Raw genomic sequence first — 19,935 nt, forward strand, 5'->3', positions numbered from 1 at the left:
GTGAGGTAAAGCATATGAATTGAATGGTTAAGTACTGACTGAAAGTGATTGTTGGTAGGTGGGTGATGAGGTGTAGTGAATTGAGCAATGGATGAGGCTAGTGGTGCAATTAGTATGATATGCCACTTGAAACTTGAACTCACTCACCTTGACAACTCGTGTTAAATCATTGAACTTCTTTCTGCACTGCATTCATGTTCTTGGAGCTGTGCTCCTAGCATTTGCCTCCTTCGCTACTTCTTCCCACTGCCTGTTGAGCATATGTCTGGAGGGCCTCGTGCCCCTCTGCCGATACAGGATGCCCCTCCTTCTCTCCACCTCTTGCATCGTCAGCGAACCTTGGTTGCACGCTCTCTCCAGGCGCAGCCATTCTTCAAAGTATCACAGCACAGATTCAATTTTGAAACGACTTCCACCAGAGTGCACCTCCCGTTTAACAGGTGCAGGTTGCCTTTAAAAAGCATGAGCCACTCACAATACCAGGGCCCCTTGCTAATGCTGCAGCCAATCAACAGCGCAGATAGCACTGGCTGCACGCAGCAATCATATAAAACAGCAGGCAGCATGAATGTAGCGTGCTGCCTGCATCGCTATGAACGGGCGCAGATTAATCATGCTCTGCCATCCCCACGCCCATTTTCAGGGGTTATCCAATTTAACCCCCTACCTGTTTTCATTTCATTGAAATCAATGGGATGAAAATCAGACTAGTTCTATAACAGGAGTGGGTTCGGCTCTGCAAGGTTACTGCCCATGCAGCAGAATTGAAGATTAGCCCCATGTGATATCCTTAAGCCCAACATCTTTTCAGCCTATTTGAGATGGTTTGCATTTTTCAGTGTTAATGTATTTGTTGTAAATCTGCCCCGTTGCACAGCTGATTAAAAATTATTTGCTGCATCCCCTGCCTCTACTATGCTTTCGACCTTTGTGTCATAGCTTGTAGATTTACTACATAGACTTAACAGATTGCAAAATCCTTTGTTGCATGAGTATATTGTGAGGTCAGGTTTACTGTTGTGTAAATATGGTATCACACTGTGGCATGTGTAGTGTCTTCTATGAATACTCATGCTTTTCATCAAGTGTAATAAAACAGGAGATATGTGCTTAGCACAAACTACAAGACAATCTGGTTGTTGTGTTGTGTAGCATTGTTTTAGTGGTGAAGTATAATAGATATCTCTGCCAAAATTACAAACAAAAGTACAGTGTGTTCTGTAGCAGTTTGTGCTGGTAAAAACTAAGTTCCTTTATCACTTTAATTGGTTTTGGCAGATGACCTTGAATGCATATTGGCTGATTTACTTTGTTCTTGTGGATATTAAACATTGATTTTTTAAAAATATATTCTGTAGCAGAACCACAATTCATATAAGGGGATATAATTTGGGTTTTATTAGTTAAGGAAAAATATAAGCAACAAAATACCTGTGTCACTGCCATGGACAAAAATACTGGATAATAAAATTTAGGAAGGTTATTCTTCCATAGATGGTGATTTAGAAACCATTGATCAGGAGAATAATTAATCAAATGAAGTATTATGCACTTTCTATATTGTAATTATTAACTTCTCATCTCCAAGACCAACACCAACTCCAAGACCAACACCAATTCAGTTTGTATTGAATGATAACTGGTACCACTGTGATTCTATTTAAAATTTAATAGGTTTTGTTTGATGCAAAATTTTTCTTTCTTTATTTTCATTTCCTATACAATATAAATCTTGAGAAATTACAGTTCAATTATCTCTATAGTGAGTAGAAACTTGTCAGCTGTGGGGCATGCTTTTTAAAATAAGTTTTCCTTCTTTCGAGTGCATTATTTGAATCCTGGCCTAAAGCAGTTGCTGAGTTCCCATGATGGCTCAAAGGATAATTGAACTGCCTGATGTGGCACTGGTCCACTCAAATCATGAAGGTCTCACATTTGGTATCTTAATCTCCAGTCTGACCTTCATCCTTACTAGATGTGAGCATGTATAAGTGCCCAGTGAGGACAGGATGATTCTTAGAGAGTGGCCCGTATCAGTGGTACTGTGCTCAGTTTGGAGTTATGACATTCAGGAAATGGAGGCAGGGACAGAAAATCTTGGTGAGGAATTGGAAAAGGAGTTACTGAGTCTGGCTGTAAGGGAGATAAGTTACTATTTGTAGTGATATAGTCATAAGCCCAGGATTAACTGAGCCCAGACTATGGGGTAGAAATTGGTATGGATTGTGCCTGTTTTTCGGGTGTAAAATGGGCGCAGAGTATACCAATTCAGCGGTGGGATGGCCTGCGCCCAATCTGTGCAAGTATTGCTCCAACTGTTAAACTTGTGGGGCCCATTTTTTATGGCTCCCGGGTGGATGAAGCATACACTGTGCACACTCTGCCTATTTGTACTATTTGTACCAGGAGTTGAGTGGCCTAACCAGCGGCCGTTGAAATTTTTTTTTTGGTGGGCCCAGAAAAAAGTGCTTCCCCTGGCTCCCCTAATAACCTCCGGTCCACTGTCAGTCCATCTGAGACCCTCCCGGGTGAGTCTTCTGCCTTCTCAGGGTCAACCTGCCGGCCGGCTCAGTGTGGGAACCAGCCAATTTCCTGCCCTCCTAGAATCAATGAGCTGCAGCGTGATGCTCTTTTGACCCCAGCAGCTCACTGGTGTTACATTGAGTTACATTGAGTCATAAAAACAGGCCATTCGGCCCAACTGGCCTATGCCGGCGTTTATGCTCCACACGAACCTGCTAATGAAGCCCAGACATCAAAATGGCTTGGGGCTCATGCAGGCACAAAAGGGCATGCAGAGCGACTGCATCACAAACTTTGCCCCCGTCTTGGGTGCTACTTTAAAATGTCCCCCTCTAAGTTAAAAATGTTTGGTTTCCAAAGAAACATGGGGTTGAAATTTGTCTTGGACGGATCACATCACTGCCTGGAATGAGCCCTGCCCGATATTCCACTCCATTCACTTATGAAACTGAATAATGGGCGGGCTATCTAACGGGCAGGCTGTCTAATGGGTGGCCAACGTGATACTGTCCAAGATGAATTTCTACCCCACAAATTAAAAAAATGCTATAAAGCCATTTAAAAACAAAAGTGCAGTTTAAAAAGAAACAATGTCAGTGGCGGGGCATTATCCTTTAACATATAAGCTGGACAGACAAATGGGATCTCATACATTATCATATAATTTATATATATTACCTGACACAGCTCAGTGCAGCACTACATGGAGAAAGAATTTACTGGTTTCTACTTCTAGTCCAACCTGTGCAAAGGAATATTGGACCCACTATTCACTCGCATGATTTGAAACTATTAATCAAACTGGCATTAGGGATCTTGAAGATAGATTGACCACTCTTAGCCCTGAAAGACAAGTAGATAAGCTATAAATTCCCTCATCAAGCTATGCTGTACATGATGAAAGAGGTGACATTAGGTTGATGCACTAATTCGGTTCAGAGTATGCTGGGATACATTCCTACACCTGGTTATAAAACTGGAGAGCAAAAACAGTGGAATTTAACAAAGATAATGATTTAACTAATTTAATAGAACTTAAACCACCATGACATTTTTAAAATTCTGTCCTAGTCGTGTCTGAAACAAAAGAACAAAGCGGCTGTGGTCCAGAGGAGACTGAAATTGGAAACACTTGTAGAGGTAACTGTCTACATAATTTATCTTATCACATCAGTGATATTTGTTCATTCATAACCATAACTTTGAACTTATCAAACAGTTTATTTTAGTATTCAGAGCCTACATTACTTCAAGAGAATGAATCCAAATCAAATCAAATTAAATCAATTAATATTTAACTGGTGGATACTATTTCCTGACTGCCTGTAAATCTGTTTAAGTATTTACACACCTGATGGTAATAATAAAATGAGAGTCAAATTATTATTCTGTCAGTGTTTATATATATTTAATATACTTTATGTTTTCATCAGCTGTCTCCTTTTCTCTCCACTCCTGAATTTTTGGGGGTAATTTTAACTATTATTGGCAGGTAAAAAACAGGTGGAATAAAAGTTCGGGCGAGGTGTAAATCGGGCTATTTTTGCCCGGGGATAAAAGTTAAAATTAACCCCTTCGATTCCTTGTGCTTCTTATATATTTAGTATAGTCTTTTGTTTTCACCAATTGTTTCCTTTTCCCTCTACTCCTGAAGTCTTCGAATCCTCGAGGAACTCCAGACAGGAGTTGTCTAGCGTACTTGCTCAAGTGCCCATTCTCCATGAGTGTAACGGAACAGCCAATGTCAGTACGCTATTGGATTGCAAGAGGCACAATATCCACATCTGCAGGATTCCAGCCAATGGCTGGAAAGTCATCAGGCTGATTTCCTATCCCCTTTACCCAGAGACTTTGAGGCTAATTGTAGTGCCGCAACTGCTACCCTAACTCAGATCAGCTAACTCGGCACGGACCGGCGATTGAACCTGAGACCTGACTGATCTGTTCGGCTTAGCTACTCATTACTGACATTTGCACTACAATTTATCCCAGCATCTCTGGGTTACGGACTGGAAAATTATCCTGTGTTCCCATTTCTGATCGTTGCGCAGTGACCCCTGCTAGAGGTTCATGTGTATGACAGACAGGACGATGCTTGACCACAATGCCACCATGATCAAATTGCCTGCCAACTGTGGTCACGTGAACAATAGGCCCTTTTGCAAAGTACTGGATGGTGGCTGGTGCACATAGAACCATACTTGAGTAAGGAGTCAAGGTTTTCAAGAGGGTAGAAGAGAGGAAAAGTTGTCAAAAAGAAGTAATAAAATAAAAAATAATATTTGAAACCTTTAACTTGTATGTTTGAGCATTGCAATGATCACAAATAACAAGACCTGAGAAGTTGGAATGTGGCGTTCATGTGTAATAAATGAACACTGCTCAGTCAGTTAATTTTAGGATATCTGTCATTATGTTTTAAAATACTAATGACATATGTTTTTATTTATCAGCTAAACATCCACCATCTCCAGCTGCTCTTGAAGTTGTGGCTGAGTTAGATAATGGAAGTATTTACCTGAAGTGTTCATTCGAGAGTCCAGTAGCAAACAGCTCTCTTGGATTTATTATCGCTTGGTTCCGACTGACGTCTGAAGGAACCAGAGAGGAGCTGCGTCAGGAAACAACAGTCCAGACATTTTCTTTCATAGAATTGGATGGAATAAATCTCAGACTAGGGGACAGGGTATGTTACTTTTTATATATAAAAAAGTGGATCGTTATTGTCATTTTTTCAAATTGAAACACAGAAAATGCACAAGCACTTATACCAGGATCTTGCCCACCGGTGGTGTTCCCGTTGGAGCTCGCAGGGTCAGTGTTCAGGCACCTCAGTTCCATGGGGCTGGCAAGTGCCCACCCCACTATGGGCGCATCTTGGGTGACTGCCCTGCTCCATGCTGCTTGAAACTTCGGCACTTCCTGTCTAATGGAGCGGATCCCTAAATTTAAACATACAAAATTCTGAGGGGACTCGATAGCGTAGAGGCTGAGAGGATGTTACCCCTCATGGGAGAATCTAAAACTAGGGGGCATAGTCTCACAATAAGGGGTCACCCGTTTAAGACGGAAATGAGGAGGCATTTCTTCTTCCAGAGGGTCGTGAATCTTTGGAATTCTTTACCCCAAAAAGCTGTGGAGGCCGAGTCATTGAATACATTCAAGGCTGAGTTAGACAAATTTTTGATCAGCAATGGAGTCAAAGGATATGGGGAAAATGCGGGAAAGTGGAGTTGAGGTAAAAATCAGATCAGCCATGATCTCATTGAATGGCGGAGCAGGCTTGAGGGGCCGAATGGCCTACTCCTGCCCCTTTCTCTTATGGTCTTATGGTCATTTAAAAAAAATTACCTATCTTTGGTATATCTCACCTAACATACCAGCCTCCAGTGTTACACTGGGTCCCTTATGGGAACAGCATTGGGAATTCTTGCCCCTCCTCCACTCGGCGGCTTCGCCTTCACATTTAAGGAACTGGTGGAGGCTGCACCCCTTACAAGGCTGAGCGGGAATTCCCAATTAAGGTTGGGAGACAGGTCCTGGCCTTTTATCAAGCTGTTCTACCAAACTCCTGTTGCAGTTACGGTAGGAGTCCGGTGGAATGGCCAAGGGAATTTGTCCCCAAGGCATTTGTTGAAACTGCCAGCCTTCTTTTTCATGGCCTAATTACAAAACACAAATGAGATCAATCTTGTTGTTCAAAATTTGTTTTCACATTGACATATCGCTGTGTTTACTGATGCTCCAAACCACCAAGTCAGAGTGGTGTGTTATTTAGGGAAATGTGCATGTCATGGGGGACTTAAGGAAGGAAGAAAAATAATTTTTAAATTGGAAGGGAAAGAAAGGGTAATAAAATAAAGAGCGACCTTGCCAAAAATTGTTTCAACCTAGAGGGATTCTCTTTCAAGGGTCACGAAACGATGACATGATTGAAAAACTCAATTTCCTCAGATCTGCGGTTACAGATTTAGCTCTCAACACAAGCTGACAGTTTGCATGTGTGGGAGCAGTTTTCTTTTAAATGTGAGCTGTAGCACATTGAGACATGGCTATACCCTAGGTCTTTGTGCCGTAGAAGTTGTTTTGCTTTGCCCCTTTGGTTGATAAAATAACTTGTGAACTCCCAACCCCATTGAGATGGGATTGGAATAGGAGTGTCAAATAAGTGTGTGTGTGTGTGTGCGCGAACCTTTAAGAGTAAAAATATATGTTGAAAACTAGAGGAGTGATGTCTTCCCGTAAGGGAGACAGCTGTATGCATCCTCCCGTATAAATAACTTTGTGTCTGCTAAAATTCTTCATGTGCACACATTTACAGAAATGTGAAGTATGTACATTCACCTCTTGCCTGCAAAGGCAGGAAAGAGACAAAACAGAGAAGCAGGAAAGAAAGAAGATAGGTCATAAACCTGAGACAAAAATACAAAGAAAATTTGGAAGAATAAGAAAAGAAAATAAGCATTTACAGTAAAGTTTCAATAACACATATATTTTGAAACCATCAGTTTTACAACACAAATGAGCTGTTATTAGAAGAAAATATAAAAAGGCAGAAATAGGTTTTTTAAAAAAATCAAAATACATTTAAAAAATATACAGACATACAATACTGGTGTCTCCCACAATGACCCCTCGATGTGCAGAATTTCTTATTTTTGCTTGAGTACCCACAAGCAAAATTATAGCAGTCCATTTTACTTGCCTGGCGAAGTTCCTGTTTGGTAACTGTCTCCAGATTCTTAGCACAAAAAAGGAAAAAAAAATATAGCTATGGCAACAGAAACTGCAAATCATTAATTGTGCTTCAGCAAACATCCAGTATGGCTGTATTCCAAAAGATAATGGGGGTGAAATTGGTCTACGGCGGCAGTGCAAAATGGGCGATAGCGAATCGGCAGCCCGTTTTACATCCCGTCCGATTTTCTTTGTCCTTAAAGTTAGTCAATTATGTTCAGTGGCTAAGGTCTGCACAGAGCAATGACCAAAGCTATTTTATTCTCATTTTTTGATGAACTCTTACCTGAACTATACTAGTATTATCTATTATCAGGTGTTACCTATTCTTGAATTCACAGATTTACTGCAGGAGTTTAAGTTTCTACTTGGATAGTCCAGATATTCAAGGACCCCATGCTGAAAGCAAAGAATTCTTTGCCGGTATTAAGGTATGAAGAAATTACACTAAAGCTCAGTCACAGCAAGCACACTGAAACCTCATTAGCTCATTAACACAGCGCTGCCCCTGTGCAGAAGACCAGAGTATGCGAGTTTCATGCAATTCTGAGTGGACATAAATTTGCACCCAAGAGTTTAGGCTCAGCAGTCACTATTTCTGATGTTTTATAGCAATTTTTGCGATTTTTTTTTAATTTTTAAATTTAAATTTTTTTTTATTTCTCATTGAGACTAGCACTTAGTTTCTATATCTTTGAATTCTTTATTATGGCATCAGAATCTTTTACATTAAAAAGAGAAAAATTTCCACAATTGCATTTTCTTAAACATGCTGAGCTAATATGCATAATGATGGTATGATGGCTTCAAACTTTAATTTTCATAACATCAGCAAGGTAAAAAGGGACTTAAAAGATAAAAGATGGCATTCTCCACTCACTCTAGTGGTATAAACTGGGCATGTTGGGCCGAAGGGCCTGTTTCCATGTTGTAAACTTCTATATGTTCCTGTTTCCCCTGGTTTCTGCTTGTTTTACTCTGGTTTTTACATTCCAGTGTATGCTAATGAGATTCTCAGGAAATTTTGACGTAAGTTGCCGTTGACAAGATTGGCATTGAAAACAATGTAAATTGCAGTGTAAGTTCAATGTAAATGGGATTGAGGAAATTCTGGACCTTACTGTTTTTCTTGTGAGAATTGGGACACATTTGGTTCTGAAATCAGTGATGCTTCTGAGCAAAAAAAAAGTGTTGCATTATTTATTTTATGTTTGGAATGTGTAAAGTTTAACAAAAAACTAGTTGTGAGTGAACAGCTAGACAAGACTGGTAGAAAGCGATAACAGACTTTTTTTTACTGCTAATCAGTCGCCTGCTCCCATCCTGAAATTTGTTAACTTAAGTTATCTCATACTAAAATATTGCTTGCTGAGGACTTTTCATTTTTTCTTAAAGGCCAATTAATAGGAACTCATGCGGTTTTGTGCAGGGGTTGAGGGGAATTAATATTAAAACTGAGTTCATTACTTAGTCAATTACTTGTGCAAATGAAGGGAAAGATTTCTAAGTTTCCAAAAGTACTGACAGAAGCAAATAGTACAGTAAGTTTTTGTTCATATGTCACAGCTGCAGCTGTACAGTACAAAAGGAAGATATAGTACAAAAGGAAGAGCTGATAAAAACTGCATGATTCATAATTAACAAAATGATTGTCTAATAACATAATTTATTGCATTTCAATATAAGAAAACTCTGTTCCAAATGGTGTCACTTTGTATTTCCTCAATATTTCCTTTCTGACAGAACCTTATTTTAATGTAACTTATGTTGGCTCAGATCAGCCATGATTAACCATCTCCCAAGACCCCTCTGTTTAGAAATTGGGCAATATATATGCAAAAATATTGAAACATACATATTAATAGCTTTTAATTATTCAGTCTAATCAAATTGATGCTGAACGTTATAGAAAAGGGGGGACGAGGTTTGTTTCCCTTTTTGTGTACTACATTTTTCAATTCCACAGTCTCAACAGCAGCTGCTCATTTATTTTGAAATTAAAGTGGAAAAGCCTAATTCCCAAAATCTTGCAACAACCTATAGTACAATCACATTGTCCTGGAACTCCCTTCCTAACAACACTGTGGGAGAACCTTCACCACACGGACTGCAGCGGTTCAAGAAGGCGGCTCACCACCACCTTCTCAAGGGCAACTAGGGATGGGAAATAAATGCTGGCCTTGCCAGCGACGTCCGCATCCCATGAATGAATTTTTTAAAATGAACATGGACTCAGACCCAAAGATCAAAGTCCTGCTTAAGGAAAGTCTGCCCCATCACTGAAATTTTATTTCTGGTGCTGCTGTTGAGCATCTCATTGAACTGGTAGAACCCAATCTCATTTAGACCTACTGTTTCCTTTTTGGAAAGACTAAGCCTCAGGGGTAAATCAGCATTTTCTATATTTAGCGGAGACATTTCACACCAGCTTTACACACTCCACAGCTGGATCAAAGAAATTTTCATCAGTTTTCTCTGTTAAGTGCCAATTTAGGTGCTTGAGAAGTTAGAAAGCAACATAATTGAAGGTGAGTCCTGATTGGCCATTTTCCTTTGGCACTGAAATTTCAGAAGCAAGTTTAGGTCAGTTTAACTTCATAAAATAAGTCTATTGGTCTTATATTCACAAATAGAGCAAAATATGTCCCTTTTATTATTTTACCTTGTCAAAAATATTTAATTCTAAGATGTACAGAATAAACTAAAAGCAAGCATTAATAATTATGCACACTCTTCGTTAACAATTAGAAGTGCAGTAGAAATCTTTAAATGACATGCTTAACAGAGTGTTTGTTTAATCCAATCAATTCAGATTAAACAAAATTATTTTTGTTTGTTTGTTTATAAAACTGTCCAGTCATAGTTGGTCCATGAAAGTGGCCTGAAATGACCCTTCATCCGATTTTTTCCATCCTTCCTTAAAGATCCTACAACCACATGGTACCATCCAGTGAAACCATTGCTGAATTAATAACTCGAGTGTATAGGAACATGGATGCATTCTATGAGCTGCAGTTAGTGCTCCAACATACCGTACCTCAGCAAATTCCATTAAAAAAAAATGTCCTTTGTGTCCATCACAACCCAAGCTTAACTACAAATTAAACTCTATAATAAATACCACTGCAAAACCTGATGCATCAATTGCACCTTCATATAGATCTTTCTAACTTGGTAAGCCAAGAATGCAAGCAACCTTTTGTTGACTAGTCAACCACCATGAGAGACGAAGGTGTGGCTTTTACACTAGTGCAACATATTTATGGTAAATATGTTAATCCAGTAATAGTCCTTTGTGGTGCATTTGAAGAACTGGGCCTAACAGGCAACAACTCCCAGTATCAATTCCTCCAACAGTTTTCTTTTAATTAGAGTATTTGGTAAATTTGTGCGGCTGTAAATATCCGCTTTAACTGAACATTCATGTTAACAATATGCCTAATAGTTGGCATGCATTGTATTTGTAGAACTCACAGTTTGCAGATTGAGTTTTAATTTCAACAGAAGAGACCAGCTTCAGAAATATGGTTACACAAAAATGTTACTTTTCAGCCTTGTAATCAGTGTGTAATTACTCTGGCCTGTCTTTAATATAAAAGTGGTGTGATTTGCCAGATTCACCCTGAGGCTTTGACTATAGCAGAGGATGGAAAGGAACACAGACTGGTGATTGAGAGTACAGTACCTATCCCTTGCTCTGAGTTCAGCCAGACTAAAGACGAATGTAAACTCACAATTATGCTTAACACAGGCAATCAAGGTAAGCAACTTTAATTGATTTTTATTTCCCACATCCAGCATTTTCATAGATACTAAGATATATCTGCAGTTACTCCTCATAGCTGTTGTAGTAATAGCATTATATTATTGTCCTCTGATTGCAAGATTTCATGATGCTAAAAGCTCAGGATACTAATTTACAATAATTTTGTCAAAACAATTTGATTAATATTTGTATTTTCTACATTTAAGTTACTCGTACATTAACATTTAGGGATGGACATTCAGAAAAAATTAGATCAGATTCAAACTCTGAGCACATGAAATTCAAGGGGGAAAAATTCAACTCACAACGCCCATTTTTCCAGTGTAAAATCGGTATTAGACCTCCAAATTTCACATTGTGATCCGCCACTCCCAAACTACGTCAGAATTGCACCGGATGCCCTATTGACTCGGGTGACTTTTAGTTGTCCAGTGTGCCGGCCTGAAATGAGCGGGAGGCAGACAGATATATATATATATATAAAGTTTGGGTCCTGTACCTGGTTAAGAATCCTTCTGCCAAATTAAACTTTGAGAATGCTGGATTCATTCATTCTAAAACTCGCCCACAAATCCTTGGCGGCAACAGTCAGGAAGGAGGCTGCAACAGTGTCATTTAAAGGGATCCTCAGCTGCATTCAGGTATGCCTCTAGTTAGTCATTTTAGACTGCTTCTGGACCTTTTGGGCTTATTTCTGGCTGCATTGGCTGCTTTAGCTGAGTTCAAAAATTGGAGCTGCAGGACAATCTCTGTCCAGGGGCTTGTGCACAAACTCCCTCTGGCAATTTAGATGTGCTGCTCAGTCTGCCATTGGGGCTGGAGGATGAGGAGGAGGAAGAGCAGAAAGTCAGTGCAGAGACCTGCAGCTACTGGGAGAAGAGGACGTAGGAGAGGAGGCCTTACACAATGTGAGTGTACAAGAACAGAACATCTTACCTCCAGTTAACTGTGGAGCAGTGTGTCTGGCGGCTGTGACAAAGATCTGTCGTCTGTTGCGGCATCAACTGCAGCCCAACATCAGGTCGCACACTTCATTATGGTTCTGAAGGTGACTGCGGACCTGAATTTTCATGCCTCTGGATCATCACAGGCCTCAACAGGTGATGTTAGCAATGTCAGTCATTTTGCAGTGCATTCCTACATCAAGCAGGTGATGGATGCACACTTCGTTATGGCCAGCAAATACATCACTTACCCCATGGAGGCAGCAAAGCAGGAAGACAGGGCTCTGGGCTTCACCAGGATCACAAGCTTCCCTCAGGCGCAGGGAATAATTGACTGCACCCACATATCCTTGCAGTCATATCAAGAACCTGGAGTATATATGAACAGAAAGGGCTTCCAATCACTCAACATTTAGCTGGTGTGCTACAACAAGCAATGCATCATGCAGGTCTGTGTATTGGCAGTGGTCTTGATACCTTTATCCTGCACCAGTCCTCAATTCCTCCTCTCTTCCACCCAGACCATTGGTTGTCAGGTCATCTGCTTAGCGACATGAGCATGTGACTCATATCTATCAGGAACCTGACTACATACAGATATAATCAGAGCTATGCCTCCACTAGAGCTGTGATTGAGTAAACAATTGGCATCTAGAAACAGAGGTTCCACTGCCTGGATAGGTCTAGAGACATCCTACAATATAGCCATGAGAGAGTCACCAGATTCGTTGTCATTTGCTGCATGCCCATAACTTTTCCCTCCAAAGTAAGCAACCATTAGAGCCACCAGGGAGGAAGAAGTGGAGGCACAAGAGCAGGATGCACAGCGGGATGATGAGATGCTTTGGAAGAGCAAGGGCTGCCAGCTGCCAGAGCTTTACAGCAGCAAATCATGGAGGAATGCTTTGGTTAAATCATTGCTTCCCCCACCCTCCCTGCTTCAACACTCCCTCTGACCATCATACACAGTCTTTTACCCTTCAGATGAATGCCCACAACTTGAACCCCAGCAAGGGTACTGGGATCACTTCACTAAGCATGGTCAAATAAATACCAATCCAAAGAATCAGGGCAAAGAACTAGCTCCAAACAGATCATTTTTCAATTGGGGGAAAAACAAGTTGAAAAAGTAAAGGTCACCCTAGTATCTGTTTTAAGTGTTCTTTTACCTAATTTGGTCCTCCTACGTGATGCTACTCCAGTGGCTACAACTTGAAAGGCAGAAGGCTACTGATCATCCTCTGAGCGCACTTGAGATGGCCATGGTGATCGATCTCAAGGAGCTCTGGCCTTAGAGGGCCCGGCTGCAAACTGTAGCATCTTGGTGGTGGGCGGGGCACCCTGACCCAGCTGGCTGTCTGGCAGTAATACAGGCACTGCTTGAGAGGCTCGTGGGGAGCAGGCGTTTTATCATCCTGAGAGAGAGCAGTTTGTGCCTCTCCCATGACCCAACTTCCATTTGCATGCAGCTGCACCTCAGCAGTCCCACTGCTCTGCGCAAGAGCAGAGTGCAGGAATGATGCAATGCTTTGGAAGTCCCTATCCATGTTTTCCATCATGCCTGGCAAGCTGGAGGAGATGTTGAAACCCAGGACCACAATGCCAGCAGTCATAGCTTCCAGCAAAGCTGTCAGAGCTGTAACCAAATGCTGCATAACTGAGAGCCCTGCTGCAGTATGGGTAGTGGTGACCTCACACTCCATGTTTGACAGCATTGTTTCCAAGCCCTTTACAATGACTCCACACAAGTTGGAGATGGCCTCCTCCATACTGCCTGACATTGTGTTCAGGTTTACCGGGAGGCAGTGAAATGCACTGAGAAGTTGGCAGTGCACAACCATCAGTCTTCTATAGGCTGGGTCATTGAAGTCATTATCTGTGCCCCCTGCAGCAGAGGTAGGATGCTGGCTCATCCTCTGACGAGCCAGTTCCTTGGCTGTTCTACCCCCTGCCCTTGCTCCTGTGTACTTGTGCTCGGTGAATCTCCCAGTGCAGACCCCTCTAACTGACCCTCTAAACTACACAGGGTGCCAATTTCTGCCCACCTGCTCGCTCAATTCAAGTTAAAAGCAATGCTATAATTTGGTCTTTTCATTCATTAACATATGATTAGTGATACACTGCCATTCTACTACAGCTGATGCATATATTCACCAGTGCAAGGCCACTTCCTCCATATGTTTAGATTTGTCTGCATATTTCATTTTTAATGCTGGGAATGAATAGAGTGCTAAGATAATATGTGCTTGATTTAATGTTTCATTCCATCTAGATGTACCAAGTACAGGATACTCGGGGTCAAATCTTGCCCTTTCCTCATGTCATGTGGACCTACTCCAAGCACCTTGCAATCGAGGCATATGTTCCCGATCGTCTGTTTACTATACAGCAGTGACTGACTTTGCACAGGATGGTGACAGAGTGACTGAAGTTACAGCATGGCCCACTGCCACTGAAAACTTCCTATGGAATAGTTACATCCCAGAGCCAGTGCAGGTTGTAAAACATCTATTTATCTACTACAGCATGTGAGGTATATGGGGGGGTCTCCCGCTTGACCACCATAACTCTGGCAATCAACCAGGAGAACCCCTGTGGAAATTCACCCCTTATGAAAAATCAAAGTACATCCTTTTATTCATCTCTTGTAATTATGCTCATAATTGTATTCATATGCCATGCTAGATAAACCACTAATGGACTAATATTCTCTATCTTAAAGTAAACAGATGTAAATTATGTTAGAGGGACTACTGAGGTCTCTAATATAAATCAAATAACAATTTGATTAATTAAAAACAAACCGGCAATTGTTCTTCCAAAATGTACTGATGCTAATAAAAAGATAGCATAAAAAATGACTCCCCCTGAAATTACAAATATAATGGCAATACTTTAGCTAAACTAAGCAGAGTATGCCCACACCCTTTTCATTTTGACATAAGGTCCATTACATAACTGCTCGTGTTTGTTAATTGTCAGTGATGCAACGATATCCAATATAGCAACAGCAGTAGTTACAAAAGTGGTATCAACAGCAGAGACAAGCTTCAAAACTGACAGAAAACTTTGAGATAAGCAACAGTTTTTTTTCTTTTCAGTGCTACTCCCTATTTAATTGTTTTTTTTGAAAGATTTGCTGTTGTTTCTTGAGATCTGTTAAAACCTTTCTAGAGAAAGATGCAGCAATTTTCCACTGGGCAAAATAAAAACAGCCAGGCAGGAATTAGTTCTTCTGCTGAGCTGTACTTGATTCAATAATGGATTTGAAAATTTGGAGGTTGATTATATACAGAAGACCGAATACTTTGGTTCAATGCCATACATCTATAAATTAGTCTTTCAAAATCTGCAAATGCCATATTAGTGGATTGGGCTGTTCTGCTTAATTTCCTACAGTTTGCCATTCTCCAGAGCTAGATTAATGTGCTAGGCCATTACTTGTCTATTTAAGTGTCTGTTACTCTCCTTGGGAGGCACGAAATGAGCATTGTTGCAGGTGAATTTTAATTGGCCAGGTTTCTGCTGGTAAGGCTGACAAAATTCGATAGAAAGAATTTTCCAAACAGGAAAAAGAAGTAATTAGTGTTTCTATTGTTGCCATTAAAATAAAAATAGTAAAATTAACACCCTGGTTTCTAAAAGCAGAAAAAATCCCCAAAGTAGCAATAATTCAGTCAAATATTATATGAATCACAAATATGGGGCTCAATTTTAAAATCAAATTTTGGGGGCGGGGGGACTGCGAAAATGGCGAAAATCCCGAGCTGGTTCGGTGGCTGGCTCCAATCTGTCGACTTCCAGGTTCCCAACAGATGCGCCTCTGTGCGCATGCGCTTCACGAATTCGGAAGTCCCGTCGGCAATTAAAGCTGGCGGGATGATAGTTAAAGAACCAAATGTACCTCATTGAGGTACTTAAGGTACTTTATTTCTGATGCGCGAAGGGTCAGATCAGGCAAATATAAACTAAATAAATTAAATAAAAAACCATTGCAGAAAGTCAAAAACCAAAATAAACCTACCTTTCCATCCTGCTCCGATGTCTGATGTCTCCCTCTCCGATGTCCCCCTTTCTCCCCGATGTCTCCCTCTCCCCACCCAATATCCCTCTCCGATCTCCTCCTCTCCCCCCTGATCTTCCGTTCTCCCACTCTCCCCTCCGTTCTCCCACTCTCCCCTCCGTTCTCCCACTCTCCCCTCCGTTCTCCCACTCTCCCCCCCCCCCCCCCCCCCGATCTTCCCCTTCACCACCCCCCCCGCACCCCCCCGATCTTTAGCGCCCGCCACTCTCTGTTCTAGCACCGGATGACGTCTCGCGCTCTCTCTTTCTCAACCCCCCCACCCACCCCCACCCTCAGCGTTGCAGCTCCTGTCGGCAGCCAGCCTGTCAATCAGGCTGGCTGACATGCACAAAATCCAGAAACAACTTTAATCACCATCAGTTACATCGCGATCACCTCAGAAAGGTAAGTTTTTTTTTTATTCGGGTTTGCCACGCGCCGCTTCACCCCCACGCCCCCGCTGCCAACCTGCCACCATTTCAAAATTGAGCCCATGAAGTTTGGAAGGCTTAAGAATATCAGCAGAACCTGGAGATTCAAGTACTGCCAATCTATTTGTTATTCCTTAGAATATTGTTGTCCAATGGAAGTTGCTGACTAGCCACAGATGTGGTTACGGTGACACCGTTTTAGCCACATACACTAATTTTAGTAGAAAACACCTTATATACACACACAATACAGGTAAATGTATTTCACGCGTGTACATTTACTTAACACACATCTACCACCATTCAGCAACCAAGGAATTAAAGTACTCACAACAATCAAAAAACACTTGCAAACTCTGCTTTTTATCTCATCATATTACCAACAAATGCACAAAAAAGTTAAAGTCTCCATGTGCAAATATAAGTATTGAGGTCACATATCTAATGATGATGTCTATTGTTTTTATTTACTAATGAAAATTTAAATAGCCACATCTGGATTCCCAATTAGCCACATGTGCCTAGTGGCTATGGTATTGGACAACACTGCCTTAGAATATGTTATAGAGACACTTGGGTTGAAATTGCTCTGTTCGATATTTGTAATTGATGTATTAAACATCCAAATGAAACTCCTCTGTCTGCTATTGTAACAAAGGCGTTAACTAATTTATTTAGGCAATTTAATTAATTTGTTAAAATAGTGAATAAGGAAGTTTCATATGAATGTGCTGATCAAATCAATGACACTGTCATAATACCATTTTGTTTACTAAAGATCACTGGAAAATAAATTATGCACTGTATATTAAATGAAAAATAATGGATATCCAGTAGTAATTGTAAGGTAGTAAGTTTAGTGAGGAATTCAACTGACTTTGTAAACTAGAAGATTACAGATCAAGCAGTTTCTAACAATTGCCTGACCCTGAACTGAGATTATAGCCTTGAAATTACCTGTAGGTATGTTACTTTTATAAAACATGTATTGCAGTTTGTGGCAATGGTTTTTTCCTTGTTAGCGGAAGTAAGGATGGCCACTGATGGTCTGTGGACTCTGTAAAATAGATGCATGTCAATGTTCACACTGAGTAAATAATAACTGACATAATCACTTGCAAATTTATGCCACAGTTGATTTGCCAGAATATAAGAATCAGCAAATAATTTCATAGATGCTGACTGATCTGCTGAATGTTGGCAGCTGAATGTTGCCACTGAATGTTGCTCAGTCGAATGCATCCAGTGAGGAGTCGCGATCACAGGGAGCATGAGTTGGAGAATCCAAGCTACAATACTGTAGCCTTGTCTTTGACCCTTGCTACCTTTGAGCAAGCTTCCTCGCTGGGAGTACAGGATTACAAAATTACTAATGGGAGGAAAGTATTCCTTTTTACCAAATGATGCAGTTGGTTATTTTTAATGAATTGTTTTCTTAATTTTTAGATAATAGTGAAAGATGTCCCCACTGCCTATTGTTACTCATTTACTGATCCACACCTGATCACATTTGATGGCAGGTAATTTCTGATTACCTTCATAGTTTTATTTGTTCACATTGCCCATTTTCAAGTTACTTTGCTCAGACTTCCAGTTACCTGATGGCACATACTTTTCCCATCTGAGAGAATGGGTGAGAAACTCCTGCTGTTTTCTGCTCATGCTGCTCCATAGCAAGGCCCAACATGGAGTATGTTGGTGATGTAGTTTTACTTGCCCTTTGATTTTTGTCCCCCCTCCTTTCCTGTGGGAAAGCAGATCCTTCCTGCTATGTGCCAGCCCTTGATAGACAACTAAAGAAACTAACTGTATGGAAGAAAATAACATCCTAGGACTCAGTGATACATTCGTCAGTGCAGAAATGGGCCTTGTCATAAGGCCCCCATGTTATACAAAGAAAAACCTTAAAACTTAATCAGAATGTTTTAATTCCATTTAGTGTCAGTGTGGATTGCTGTAAGTATGGAGGCCGCTTAACAATGAGGTGGCTTTTACCACTCTTCAGGTGTTTACTCCCTGTCTTGAAATTCCACAAACCAATGATTTAGATAATTTGGAACAGTTAGTCTGAAAATTATAGCCATTTTTTACATTGGTTACAGAATTACTGAAAATGTTTAACTCTTTAATTGAAACAAATCAATTAATAATTATAAACAACAATGGAGTACTGAGAATGTGCTGCTGTCAGAGTTGCCACCTTTTGGATAAGAAATTAAACCTGTTTGACCTCTCAGGTGGACATACAAGATCCCTTGGCACTATTTGAAGAAGAGCAGGGGAGTTCTCCTGGTGTCCTGACCAACATTTACCCCCAAACCAACACTACTAAAATTAGATTATCTGTCATTGGGAAAATGCTAGAATCCATTATTAAGGAAGTAGTAGCAGGACATTTGGAGACTCATAATACAATCAAGGAGAGTCAACGTGGTTTTATGAAGGGGAAATCATGTCTGACAAATTTATTAGAGTTCTTTGAGGAAGTAACGGGCAGGGTGGATAAAGGGGAACCAATTGATGCAGTATATTTGGATTTCCAAAAGGCATTCGATAAGGTGCCACATAAAAGATTACTGCACAAGATAAGAGCTCATGGTGTTGGGGGTAATATACTGACATGGATAGAGGATTGGCTAACTAACAGAAAACAAAGGGTCGGGATAAAACGGTCAATTTCAAAATGGCAATCTGTAACTAATGGGGTGCCGCAAGGCTCAGTGCTGGGGCCTCAACTATTTACAATACATGTCAGTGACTTGGATGAATGGAGAAATGCTACAAAATGTTGCGGTACAGAGGGATCTGGGTGTCCTCGTGCATGAAACACAAAAAGTCAACATACAGGTGTAGCAGGTAATCCGGAAGGCAAACGGAATATTGGCCTTTATTTCTAGGGGGATGGAGTATAAAAACAGGGAAGTCATGCTACAACTGTACAGGGTGCTGGTGAGACCACACCTGGAGTACTGTGTGCAGTTCTGGTGCCCTTATTTAAGGAAGGACTTACTTGCATTGAAGGCAGTTCACAGAAGGTTCACTAGCTTGATTCCAGGTATGGAAGGGTTGTCATATAAGGAAAGATTGAACAGATTGGGTCTATACTCATTGGAGTTTAGAAGAATGAGAGGCGATCTTATTGAAACATCCAAGATTCTGAGGGGACTCGATAGGGTAGATGCTGCGAGGATGTTACCCCTCATGGGGAATCTAAAACTAGGGGGCATAGTCTCAGAATAAGGGATCACCCGTTTAAGCTGGAAATGAGGAGGAATTTCTTCTCCCAGAGGGTCGTGAATCTTTGGAATTCTTTACCCCAAAAAGCTGTGGAGGCTGAGTCATTGAATACATTCAAGGCTGAGTTAGACACATTTTTGATCAGCACGGGAGTCAAAGGATATGGGGAGAAGGCGGGAAAGTGGATTTGAGGTAAAAATCAGATCAGCCATGATCTCATTAAATGGCGGAGCA

The 19,935-nt window shown here is 40.8% G+C and overlaps 1 protein-coding gene across 1 annotated transcript in view; it reads left to right on the forward strand.

Moving 5' to 3' along the window:
- Window positions 1-19,935, forward strand: part of vwde (von Willebrand factor D and EGF domains) — a 150,805-nt gene that overhangs the window by 1,037 nt on the left and 129,833 nt on the right. The window contains exons 2-7 of the mRNA XM_067995918.1: window positions 3,595-3,663; window positions 4,977-5,209; window positions 7,602-7,691; window positions 10,876-11,020; window positions 14,243-14,466; window positions 17,911-17,984. Of these exons, the coding sequence (XP_067852019.1) occupies window positions 3,595-3,663; window positions 4,977-5,209; window positions 7,602-7,691; window positions 10,876-11,020; window positions 14,243-14,466; window positions 17,911-17,984 (835 nt within the window). The remainder of the gene's footprint in view (window positions 1-3,594; window positions 3,664-4,976; window positions 5,210-7,601; window positions 7,692-10,875; window positions 11,021-14,242; window positions 14,467-17,910; window positions 17,985-19,935) is intronic.

Source organism: Heptranchias perlo, chromosome 2 (genome assembly GCF_035084215.1).
Source record: "Heptranchias perlo isolate sHepPer1 chromosome 2, sHepPer1.hap1, whole genome shotgun sequence".
Taxonomy (NCBI): domain Eukaryota; kingdom Metazoa; phylum Chordata; class Chondrichthyes; order Hexanchiformes; family Hexanchidae; genus Heptranchias; species Heptranchias perlo.